This window comes from Sorex araneus, chromosome 1, assembly GCF_027595985.1.
Source record: "Sorex araneus isolate mSorAra2 chromosome 1, mSorAra2.pri, whole genome shotgun sequence".
In the NCBI taxonomy this organism is placed as follows: Eukaryota; Metazoa; Chordata; class Mammalia; order Eulipotyphla; family Soricidae; genus Sorex; species Sorex araneus.
This window is the reverse complement of record NC_073302.1, coordinates 407,250,576-407,263,697: the sequence shown is the minus strand read 5'-3', so window position 1 is coordinate 407,263,697 and position 13,122 is coordinate 407,250,576. Positions and strand designations below refer to the sequence as shown.

At 40.8% G+C, this 13,122-nt stretch overlaps 1 protein-coding gene across 31 annotated transcripts in view; it reads left to right on the top strand.

Annotated features, from left to right (window-relative positions):
* Positions 1-13,122, top strand: part of NRCAM (neuronal cell adhesion molecule) — a 314,513-nt gene that overhangs the window by 249,285 nt on the left and 52,106 nt on the right. For all 31 annotated transcript variants that reach the window (XR_008627059.1, XM_055119016.1, XM_055119103.1 and 28 more), the window contains 2 exons: positions 1,771-1,955; positions 4,280-4,411. Coding sequence is in view for 30 of the 31 variants with exons in the window: in XM_055119016.1 (XP_054974991.1) it covers positions 1,771-1,955; positions 4,280-4,411 (317 nt within the window). In the remaining variant the exon portion in view is untranslated. The remainder of the gene's footprint in view (positions 1-1,770; positions 1,956-4,279; positions 4,412-13,122) is intronic.

The following is a 13,122-nucleotide window of genomic DNA, read 5'->3' as shown; positions in this document are numbered from 1 at the left end:
GCCTGCCCCTGGATCTCCTGAGCACTGCTTGGAAGGAGTCCACAAAAAATGAAAAAAGCATTATTAGGGGCCAAAGAGATAATAGTACAGCAGATAAGGATGTTGCCCTGCAGGTGACCCACCCAGTTTTGATCGCCAGCATCGCATTTGGTCCCTGTGAGCATGCCAGAACTAATTCCTGAATGCCAGGCCAGGAGTAACCCCTGAGCACCACAGGGTGTGCCCCCAAACAAAACATCATTAGATCAAGTTAAATGTATTTAACCTCTTGAAGGCAGCCCTAGAAACAGAAATACAAAGAGATCAGGCAATCCAAGATCGGAATGCATATGCAAGTTAGAACTGAAACTTATTTATCTATTAATTGATTTATTCTTCATTCCTTCATTCCTTTCACTGTGCAGGCATAGTACCTAGGGCTTCACACATGCAAGGCATGTTCTACTTCTGAGCTGCATTTCCAACTCTGGGCCCAGGGCTAGTTCTTTGAAGCCTATTTTTCATTCCAAGTCTGTGTTCTGGCTTTTTATCTGTCTCTTTGTTTCATGTCTTAATAAGAAACATGAATAGGTGAGAATTGAGTTAACAATCCAAGAGTTATATCTGTTCTAATCAGTTGATATATTTTTAAATATCATTATTAATAAAATTAAGGATAGAACCCTGTCCCTCTGATCATTTCAGTCCTCATCAGATGGCATGTCACAAAATAGGGAAGGTTTTCCATTTGAAACGGGAATGTGCGCAAAAATGTATGAGCATGGATCTTTTTATCTTCTGTTTTTCTGTATATTATTAACTAGCTGATAAAAGTTACAAGAAAATGCAGGTTATAAATTGATCATTATTTTCTTGTTAATTCTTTTGATGGACATAGTGCCTTCATCTAAACTTTTCTAAGAGTTCCTTATTGATCAAAATATTGAAGAAAATTATTAGGTCCCTTCAGTAAAGTAATTTCATGTTAGCACTGCATCTTAGAAGTCAATAAAAATGGTCAATACTAGTGTAGTTCTGATGATGAGAAAGTGATCCTTTCCAACTTAAATGTGAAGATCTAATCATTATTATTATTATTCGGTTTGGGAGCCATACCAAGCAGTGCTTCAGAGTTTACTCCCAGTTTTTTGCTCAGGGATCACTCCTGGCAGTGCTTGGAAGATTATATGGGGTGCAGGGAATTGAACCCATGTCAGCTGAGTGCAAGGCAAATGCTGAACCCACTGTACTGTCCCTCCTGCTTCAAGATCTATCCATTATTTATAAAAGTGTGAGGCTTATTAAAATATCTATGTTTCTGGGGCTGAAACAATAGCACAGCGGGTAGGGCATTTGCCTTGCACACAGCCAACCTGGGTTCGAATCCCAGCATCCTATATGGTCCCCTGAGCACCGCCATGAGTAATTCCTGAGTGCAGAACCAGGACTAACCTCTGTGCATTGCGGGGTGTAACCCAAAAAGAAAAAAAAGTCTATGTTTGCAAGCTCAGGCCTACATAACTGAACTTACCTGAGGGAGGGGCCTGGAGAGGGGAGGCCCTTGGGACTTTGATGGAGGGAATAAAAACTCTGATGGATATGGTAGTTGGAAAATGTATGCATAAAAATATCATGAACAGTATCATAAATCACAGTACCTCAATAAAAATGGGGGAAATTTTGGTTTTTTGTGCTCTTTATCCAAAGAATTTGTTATAAACTTGCACAAAAAGTAGCCACAGGCAAATCATTTTATATTTTTTGTAATATTATTATTGATCTGTCTGTCAGACCTACCCCAGAGATTTACTGGATAAAAGAAGATGGAACACTACCCATCAACCGAACATTTTATCGGAACTTTAAGAAAACTCTGCAGATCACTCATGTTTCTGAAGCCGACGCTGGAAATTACCAGTGTATAGCCAAGAATTTATTGGGAGTCATCCATCATACTATTTCTGTCACCGTTAAAGGTATGCCATTGTTTAAAATGTATTGTGGTGTTTTTGCCTTCGTGAGTAGCCCTGAATGTCAGTTAAGTATGTCTTTGGTAATATTCTCCAGTCATAATAAATGTAAGATCTTCCCATTGCTGTTTATAGTAACCTAAATTAGGTTCGAAATTAGCTCCACAAATCTTCCTGACAGAATCACAATTAATAATAATGTAGAAAAAATGAAGGAAAAAGAAAATAGCCATCAGAATCTCACAGTAATAACTGCTGCAGGCCAGAGCCACTTGCTGAAATTAGTCCGTGAAACTTTAAAGAAAAGTAAGATATTTGCATAGCTTCAAAGTAGTTCTTCCATCCTCAAGAAAATTAATTACTGAGGAAGTTCTAGTTTTAAATCCTCAAGTTCATTACTATTTATCTCTCAATGAGGTAGAACTCAATTCCCTCCCCTTGGGCTAGGGCTTCACTTTGAGACTCAAATGATTAGAATATGGAAAGTAGGAAAAAATAACTCTCCAGTGGAATAAATATGGCAGACACCACTTTACCTGTGATTAAGTTTCACATACTAAGAATGGCATCTTAATACTATGTAATTCATGATAAAAGACAATCAGGAGAACCTATCACCCCAAATCTCAACCTAATTATGAGAAAATATGAGACAAATGCAAGGTGAACAATATTTTTAAACAATTGAGTAAAGGTCTGAGGGTCGTCAGACAGAAGAATGGAGTATGTGCTTTATATGCAAGGGCCTCACATTGAATCTGCAGCACCACAGGCCCCAAACCCCGCAAACACTGCGACGGCTAATTCCTAAACAGTGAGCAACACCAAGTGTGGGCCCAAAACAAAACAGGGGCTGGGGTGATAGCACAGCGGGTAGGGCGTTTGCCTTACATGTGGCCGACCTGGGTTCGATTCCCAGCATCCCGGGTTTCCTGAGCACCGCCAGGAGAGATTCCTGAGTGCAGAGCCAGGAGTAACCCCTGTGCATTGCCGGGTGTGACACAAAAGGTTAAAAAATAAAAATCAGGTTGGAAGAAAGTAAGTATGGATTAAGTAAGGAGACACAACAAATAAAAGTGATGTGGTATCCAGGACAGAAATAAGATATTAGTATGTGGCGGGTGGGGAGGGGGGCATAGGGGGCAGGAAGTGGGGAAATTGTCATTAAATATGTCATTAGTGTTGATCTGTTGTTTTGCCAACTGTAGTGTTAATGTTGTGGAGAGCTGGATCAAAAGCATGATGGTAGCACTCTATGCTAACTTAGCAACTTTTTGAAATACAAAATTAGTTCAAGTTGCAATAGCACTGTAGCACTATCATCCAGTTGTTCATTGATTTTGCTCGAGCGGGCACCAGTAACGTCTCCATTGTGAGACTTGTTACTGTTTTTGGCATATTGAACACTCCACGGGTAATTTAGCTACCCAAGTTGCAATAGACTGTATCAAATGAATGATAACAAATCTTTGGCCTTTAATTACAAAACTGAAATTGGTGTCATGGGAAGGGGGCTAAGAAGGTGACAGATATCAGTCGAAGGTTTGGGGCATTTTGGTTGTGGTGAAAATGCAATAATTTTATCAAAAACATGACAGTTAATATTATTATAACCATGTTACTTAACTACAATTAAAATAATAAAAATATAGTAAATTAAAAATAAAATAAAAATTGTTCAAATTGCTCCTTAACTTTATAATTATATGCAGCCTATAGGATTCAAAATTTTAGTTCATTATCTCTTATTTATTTGTTTATTTTGGGTTTGGGGACCACATCCAATAATGCTTAGGGCTTAATTCTGGGTCTGCATTCAGGAATCACTCAGGGGACCATAAGGAGTGCTGGTAAGTTAACCTGGGTGAGCAGCATGCAAGGCAAGAGACTGACCCACTGTTCTATCTCTCCTGCCCATTCTTCTATTAATTTGTAATTTATTTTTAATTGTATTTTAGGCATAATGGTTTATAATATTGTTAGTAATAGAACACAGCATACTGTGTTACAATACCAAGAATGTCCCCTCTACCAGTATCCCCTAACCCTTTCTGTACCTGCAAATTACAACCCCAGATAAATCCATCACCACTTTAATGACAATTTTAATGTAAAAGAAAACAATTATTTTTGTATACCAGATCCAAGAAATCATATATATGTATACATATTGCATACATGTATATGTGAATGAGTCCCATTAACTTCCTTTGAATGTGTTATATAAAGCATTATTTATAAATTCTAGTAATAGAAACTGACAAACATTTTGCATAATACTTTCATTTTTGGCATAATTTGATTAATATTTTTTTCTTTCCCTCATAAAGCGGCTCCGTACTGGATCATGGCACCTCAGAACCTTGTGCTTTCCCCAGGAGAAAATGGGGCCCTAATCTGCAGAGCTAATGGCAACCCCAAACCGAGAATCAGCTGGTTATCAAATGGAGTCCCAGTAGAAAGTAAGTTTGTGTGGTTGGTTTCAGTTGTAGGATATTTTTAGAGCATAGCTAGGTAGCGCCCTGGAGGAAAATTCCCCAAGTTCTACCTGGGCTGGTAGAGCAGACAGATTAGTATTAGATAGGTTAATTGGGGAAAACAAATTACACATGTATGGAAAAAGTCCATGACTCTTAATACCAGCGTAAATGAGAGAAAGGATTTTTATTCTTTGAGGGAGGAAAAAGGGGTTCCCTAAGCCACGCTCCTGAAGCTCAGGGCTCCTCCCAAAGGTTCTTGGTCTGATTCATGGTTCAGGGTGAGGACCGAAAGATTCAGTGCCCCTGGTGTGAGGATCATCCAGGCCACCCCAGTGGTGGCCAGGGACCTCCAGGCCTGCACTAAGATGCTCGGGGGACCCTGTGATGCTGAAGAGGGAACTGGGCTCCATTACAAGCGTGGCAGGCTCCTTCACCTATATTATTTCTCCAGCCTGGAATTTGATTCTTGCAGTAATGAATGGGGTAGAGACATGGGCCATCCAGGAGACAGAGGGCTCACATACTGAGAGGGTGACTCATGACAAAGCCACATCTCTAAAGATTTGCCCACCGTAGGACAGAAAATTCTAAAGATAACCTTGTATGTGTGTGATGTCCATCATTCTTTACAGTAATGGTAACAGCTTTTCTCAAAGCCTGTGGTGCCATGCATGATCAGCCTTAGTGCCACATGCCAAGGTGACATGTTTGGGAAAAGCCTGATCTAGACATGTTGGAAAATAAGCCTGTCTGACCTTTCCTTGGGGCTGATCATTCTTCAGCTTCATCTCCACAGGGAACAGGCAGTGATAAAATCACTTGGGTTAAGGAAGGAAGCCTGCTAGTTCACACAGAGCCACCAGATTACCTTTATATTTCTTTGTTACCTTTAGATATTTATAATGACTGAATAGATTATGCTACCATAATCTGTACAATTAATATACTGACATGACATGTATATTAGTTGGAAGTTGGCAAAATTTCCTCTGTTTATTGCATGACTTACAGGAAAAAATAGCAGCATCAGTCTAAACATCACTGAAAAGTTTAGACTTTCTCCTTCATTTGGAATATCAGGAGGTTTGTGGAAATATCAGAGGAGTTAGGGAAGTTCGCTAGTGGGATGGAAATAAAGCCAGTGGATTCGGCGGGAATAAGAAATGTCACTGTGTTCCTCTAAACAGTTTTCATTTCTGTGCATAGTCCAAATGCTCCCAATTCTCCTTTCATTAAAGGCCATCATTTCACTTAATATCTGTAGTGATATCCTCTGGCCCAGTTATATGCAGGACATTTAGGTTTTCTATCCTGAGTACTACTGAGGTTACTCCTAACTAATACTCTCGGAGTCCTGGCTGCTTCGTGCTCTTTGTTCAGTCACCTTGCTTAACTAGTCTTGACAGTTTCTATTCATCAGATTTGCCAGGCAACCACTAAACTACCAGAAAGTCCCCTCCCCCACCACCCCGCCACCCACAGGGCCACAGCCTCATCCATTAATCTTCTAAATCACAGTAAAGATCAGCTTTACAAATATTGGTTAAAAGCTTGAAGATAAAAAGAGGAAATTACAGCAAAGGAAAAAATTTTAAAATGAGTATTATTTCTTCCAACTTCCTCTTCATAAGCCATAGCCATCCACAGAGCCCACACACTCTTCTCTTTCTCATCTCTATTCCCCACCTGCTATCGCCCATGGGAGAATCTTTTAACCTTTTCTTTTGGAGTTCAGAGCTCCTATACCAGAATGAGAGAAAATCCATGTTTAAAACCAGTCTCCTACTTATCTTCCCAGTCAATATTGTAATCTTCAGTGATATTTTTTGTGCATAATATACATGGTGCAAAACTACTCAACTCTAATAAAAAATGAAATTGTGCAACTCACTGTTGCCTGGATGGAACTAAAGGATATCCTGCTGAGTGACGAGAGTCGGGGAGACAGACACAGAATGATCCTCTCCTATGTAGAGACAGAAAGAAACGTAGTAAGGAACACAAATGGTCAGTGGAAACAGACCCTGAGAGTTGATGGACAGAACTGAATTTACCAGGGAGCAGGGGGTTCGAGTGGGTGTGGGAGGGACCTTAAGACATTGGTGGCAAGATACTGATGCTAACCTTGCTGGTTGGTGCCAAGTTGGTACACTGTCTATTATGGATTATTATTAAACAATTTTTATGAAATATATGAGCAAATTATAAACATTGTATATAAATTTATTGTATGTTATGTCATATCATTAATGGCATTGTAAATCACAGTGCAAGAAGGGAGGGAGGGAGGAAAAGAAAAAGACAGACAACTTGCAAACTTAAGAGGACACGGAACTTGATTCCTCAGTGCTCGAAGCTAGTATTAAATATTGATTCTACGGTCACATGTGTAAAAAGGTATATTAAACCTCCTTTCCCAAACACATCCCTCACTGTAGTACAGTCTGAAAACGGCCAGCTGATTTTAGGTTGCACACACCCTTTTCCTCACTACCAGGTCTCACCAGTATGACTGCACCGTGTTCCATGAGTTTCTGTTCGGAGTCTGTGTCACACAGCAGAGTCGTTATCGGAGACTCTGAAACAGACAGCCTGTGTTTAACCAGGAGAGGGAATTATGTGCCGGGGAGAAATCCGGTTCTAAAGAGGCCAACCACTAGGGTTTGAATATTTCCACTGGCAGTGTTAACCTTGACTGGGATCGAGAAAACCTGCCGAGCCTGCAGTTGGCTGTGCATTGGAAAACTGTTGCCACACTTAGAAGCATAGCAGTGAAAAAATTGAGAGAAGACATGGAAGCAAGCCCAGACCTGGAAAAGGAAGGCCTGGAGCTGAGCCCCTGCGTGCTGGGGGGATGCGCGCAGGAGGGCCGGCAGGGTGGAGGGCATGCACTGCGCCTCGGCCCTGCTTTGCAGCTCAGAGGAGCTTTGTGGTTGAACGATGAAAGGTCGACCGTGCGTGCCCCGGAGATGGGCCTCAGCACAACTTAATCATGGCATGGGCCATTGTTCTAGCCCTAAGTTTCCCTAACTCCTTTGGCCTATGAGCCCTTTGCAAAAAAAAAAAAAAGAATTGATTTACTCCTGCCTTCTAGAAATGTAACCTATTTAAGCAAACAGAAAGCACCTCCCCTCTTCCCCCCTCCCACCAGTGGTATCCAAGGCTGCTGCTGTCCCACACACACACATCCCCACATCATTTTTGCAGTATCTCAGAGGCAGAATTTCTTAATTTAGGAAACTCTGATTTAGCCCCTTGAAAGCAGGACTGGGGAGCAAGGGAGTGCTGAAAAATACCTTCTGAAACTAGACCTTCAAAGTCAGGGGACAGGGACATAGAGGATCAGTGACTCATGGGGAGATTAGAGATTGAAGCTGGTCTTTCTCCTGATTTCCTGATGTTACTGTCCTTCTAAATCAGGCAGACAGGGTCTCTGAGCATCTGCAGTAGCTGCCATCATTTTAAGAGGTTGGAAAATGCACTCAGAGATAGATGCTTCCCTCTAGATGATTTATTTTGGGCTAAGAGGCAACTAAGAAAGACCCAGTTTGTGAGTGGGGTGCTGGGAGTGTTCCCCAAAGATTAAGTGACATGTTAGACTCTTCTATAATAATCCCAAACTATCCAGAACAAAAAGAATGAGAAAAAATCTCTCATATTTCCAAGTAGGTTTTCCCCATCCCCAAAATATTGGTTAAATTCCACATAAAGGGGGAATATAGGCTGAACAAAGATAGAATCTGAGTTTTCCAGCAAGAACGGATCCAGGGTTCTTGACCTCCAGGGTGTCTCTGAGCACAGGGTGCCGCTGAGCAGTCAGTCTGGGGCACAGGAGGAAAACGCCAAGCATCAGGTCAGCCGGAACTGGAGAGATAGTACAGTGTGTAGGGCACTGCCTTGCACACAGTGAGGTTTGATCCCCAGCACCACATAAGTTCTTCCCAAATCCCATCAGAAGTGATCCCTGAGCACAGAGCCAGCAGTGAGAACAGCTCGGTCTGAACCCCAAACAGAGAGAAAGGTTGGGAAGAGGGACAGAGACAGAGACTGCCTCTTGGCGTTAAGCGCTGAATGTATGCACCAAGGTTGCACATCCTCTAACCGAACTAAAAGGGCATGGATTGCTCTTTGAACTCTCACAACCGAAGGGCAATGGGCTTGAGAGACCAGGTGGGGCTCCCCATTACTCCCTGAAAGGTATCCAGGGCTACAGCTGTTCCCCTCAGCTGCCTCGGTAGCTGATTCATCCACAGCTTCTGCTCATGGCTTCTTGGCTAGACACAAAGTCAGAAATAACTACTTTTAAAGTGAACCCTGCATGTCCCCACCTTCTGTTAACCTGATCAGATATGAGAAGTAAAGAAGAAAAATGTTCCGTAAAAGTTCAAGGAGACTTGTGCCTTTCCTTTTCTGACCCTGTTTGATAGATGTTCTATAAGTCTGAAAACCCCAAAATAGAATTGCCCTTGATATTTGGCAACTGTTCTTGAAACTGGGTTCCACTTGCTTCTCATATGCAATTTGCTTTATTGTACGCACTCGCGTGCACACATACACACACACACACAAATGTACACACACATATACAAACACTTCCAGCAATGGCCAGGCCTAGGGGGAGGAAGACAGAGAGGCAAGGGGAGAAATAAGGAAATAAGTGAGCCAGAGCTACTGTAAAGTGCACTGCCACAGAATTGGCATGCGTGGGATTCTTCCTCTCACGGGTCCTAGAGGAAGCCCCAGAAGTTAGCTGAGAACACAGGCTGGTTTACCTGACGTACTTGCCAGCCCAAGAGACTACAGAAACCTTGGGTAAATCAGACCCTGAGGAGGAAAGACTGGAGGCAGCTCTACTTGCAGTCTCCTCATGCAGGGAGCTGTCCAGCATTGCCACCAAGTGCCACATAATAATAATCAGACAACCCGACAACTCAGCCTTCCTGTTCCTGATTGGTGCAGAATCACCTTAATGCTCCTCCCACCTCTCCAGGTACTGAGAAGTGCACATAAATAATGTACAAGGAAAAGCAGAAAAGAGAGATGGAAGGACAAGATTTGGTTTTTGTTAACAATATATAGTGTCGCTGATTAGAGACTGCACATTTGCGGCCTGGGATACAGTGTATAGCAAAAGTAACACCTGGGCTCCTGTCTCAAAAGCTCGGCTCTCTTAGGCCTGGCCAGGTTGCTTAAAACTTAACTTGAAGCAAAGACTATTAAATATGTAATTTGCTCAAGATCCCTCAGTACTTTTTAAATAATTAAAAATTAATAGCTGCAGAAAGCTGGTGTTAAAAGAGAACTTTGATTTTATTGGGAGAACATTAGTGCTGAGGGGGTATGGAAATAGAACTCAGGACCAGAAAGCAAACTGCTAAGACAAAGAACATGGATACAGTCCTTGACCAAGGAGAGAACAGGAAATTCTGACTTTTATATATTGCTGACTGCCTGACAGGCAAGTTGTGTTTGGTCTTTCCAATTCTTCCGTGCAGGACATATATGGCATCACGCCATTATTACATTAATAGAGATGAAGACAGAAGAAAGTTATGAGAATTGACCAGACCGCCTCCTGCCTCAGTCCCATATTTTGTTCACCATGAAAGGAGAGGCTGAAAGCCAGGAGAGTGGAATTATATTACAGAATATTCCAAAGATTCCAGTCATCTTTTCTATCTTTTTTAATGGGAAGCCCTTTATAGGGAATGGAATAAGTAGATAAAAAATAAAATCCAGCTCTTCACTCAAGATTGTTCTATGTATAGTCCAGATGTCCAGTTCAGGAGATGTTTACAAAGTAGACTATGTCCGAACACTGAGCATCTATTCCAGGTTAAACAGATCATTAAATGCTCTGGTCTCTTGTGTCACATCTGAATGTATTTACTATTTATTTTACAACATTATTTTTAAAATAAAATTGTACAATAGATGTAAAGGTAGTTTAAAAATGAATAGTACTTCATACCTGTGACTATAATAACACTTGACATCATTGCCATTTGATTGTTGGGAACATTTTTAGTTTTATCATATCATCCTAGAAGAGTTGGGTTAAAAGAAAATACCCTGGGAATGCTTTCTCTGCAGTTCTAGGGCTGATTTTTGAGGTCTTAAGTTGTATGTGAAATTCCTTCATTCATACTCTCAAAGTATTCTCTCCAGTGAGTGTTTGTTTACAGCAAATAAGACTGGTGATTCCCAGCACTAATTATTATTCCTTTGCCTAATTTGGATTTGGATGCTGTAGTACCATCCTGCAGCACACACAGCCCCAGTATCTCTGCCTTGGTGATTTTGTTCCTTGTCCAGGTACCAGCTGAGCCTCCATCTGTCACCGTTGTTAGTTCCAGGGCTTGTTTTCTTATTTTAAGTAAGTGCCTGAGAAAAATACAGCCCAATACCCTCAAGGAAAGAATTGTGCTTATTCATTTTTATCTAAAGGTTTTGGTTCCTAAATACCTTGCCCAAAGCAAATATTTGAAGACTTCCCCATTAACAGACAAACCACAGATGCAGTCAAATACTTTTCTGATCAAGAATAACATTGGAAAAGAGTTATGAGCAAAGCAAAGAATGGGTGACATAGGAGCTTTTTTTTTTTAATTTTTTTTGTGATGAGTGAGGCTTCCCCACTGGGGACAAGGGTGATGCTGTCTTACTTTATTGTGCAGGTCTTCCGTGTTCATGGTAATATAAACTTATTTTATTATGACCCAAAAACACCAACAGAATATTGACCATCTTAGGCATTTTCAAAATGCAGTTCAGTAGTGTTAAGTCTATTAGCTTCATTGTGAAACAACCTCTAGAACATTCCCATTTTGCAAAACTGGAACAGTACATGGTGCTGTGACTTTCACAAAAGTGCTGCTAATGACAGGATTTCATACACACAGTGTTCCAACACCACAGCCTGCACCAGAGTGTCTACTTTCCCACACCAATTGCTGGTGTGACTTTAAGAGCTCAATATCTACCTTCAAGAAATGGATGGGCTCTTCTTGCCCTGTCTGTCACCCACCACAGATTTGACTTAGTTCTCTGTGGGAATCATCATTTAAAAGGCTCAGGCATCATGCTTCTGGCCTTGGACTGCCAGAAGCAGTACAAGTACTGGCATTTCATAGAGTTATGATCAGAATGGGCAGGTGATGGGTACTGAGAATCCTTTGGGGAGTCCCAACACTGAGTGCTAAGTGCTCAAAGTAATAAACAGAGAGAGAGACTCCAGATATATTATTCATATCATGCCTTTCTGGGGCAGTGACTAAACTGTGCTGAGAACTGTGAATCAGGATGGTATCTAGGATACGACACTTGGGATCTGGGACAAGGGACGTGATTGCCAGCTGTAGTGTACTTCTTGCCCAGAGTGACATGTCTATCCTCCTCTCTCTTTGATGAAATTTGCCTTGTGAAAGGAAGTAGAACTTGCACTTTGCTGTCTACTTGGAAGAACATATTCCTGAAGGCAAATTTGAAATAACTAGTCATAAGATAATTATTTTATCTAAGCTATAATGCCATTTCAAAGCATCTTGCATGCCACTATCACTAGAATATCGAAGATGATTTCATAAATGAAATTTATAAAATTTACAATTAAATGTCATCAGAGTGTGATACAACCATATGTATAATTATATAATAGTAAATTGGGGGTGCAGCTTTTAGGGGAGAATTCCTGGCAGTGCTCAGAGACTACTCAATTTGTGGTTTAAACACCTTTAAGTCGGGTAGGTTTTCCTTCCATTGCCATGTAAACTCACTACCCAGTTAAATATTCTAGATTTTCTGGAGTGACATCTCCAAACTATACAATACTAACATTCCAGTAGGAGCACACAACACAGTATGGGAGTGTAACATAGAAGCCAAATAAGCTTAATTAGCAAAAATCACTAACACAGAAGGCTTAACTAGTAGCAACAGCTTATAACTAGTAACAACAGCTTCGTAAACCTTCACAAGGACATAATGTCCCTAGAGGTGAGATAGAATTTTCACAATTTTTTTACTGAAGTATTTTTTAGCCATTTGGTGGTAATAAGCAATAGAAAGTGAATTATTGTAGGCCTGCCATCAGGGCGGGCTTGAGGGCTCTTTGGGGACAAGGTTGGAGGGAAGGTTACAGTGATGGTGGGATTAGTGTTGGATTATTGAATGCCTGTAACAGAGTATCATGAACAACTTTGCATGGTGCTTAAATAAAGTGGAAAAAATTAATTGTCTAGACTGAAGTGATAGAACAGTATGTAGGGCCTTGCGTGTGACCAAACTGGGTTTGATTCCCAGAATCCCGAGCACCTCCAGGAGTAATTCCTGAGTGAAGAGCTAGGAGTAACCCCTGAGCATCACTAGGTGAGGCCTCCAAAGCAAACAAAAATATAATACTAAATTTGTAGTAGCTTGTTCCAGCAACAGCGCAAAACTAATGATGAATAACTAAGCATAATACTTAGAATATCAATAGTAAAAAAACAATAAGTAACTACATCTTAACTTATTATCATTAGAGTGAGTTAACAAACCAAAAATAAATCAACTCTGATATTTTAAAGTAATAAAAGAGTGATGAAGAAATGAAGTGATAAATGTCTTAGATGCACCTTCATTTCCTGGCATCAGAAAAGAAAATAGTGCTTAGAAAGAAAGCAAAGACTATTTAAAAGACTTGAGTTGAAAGA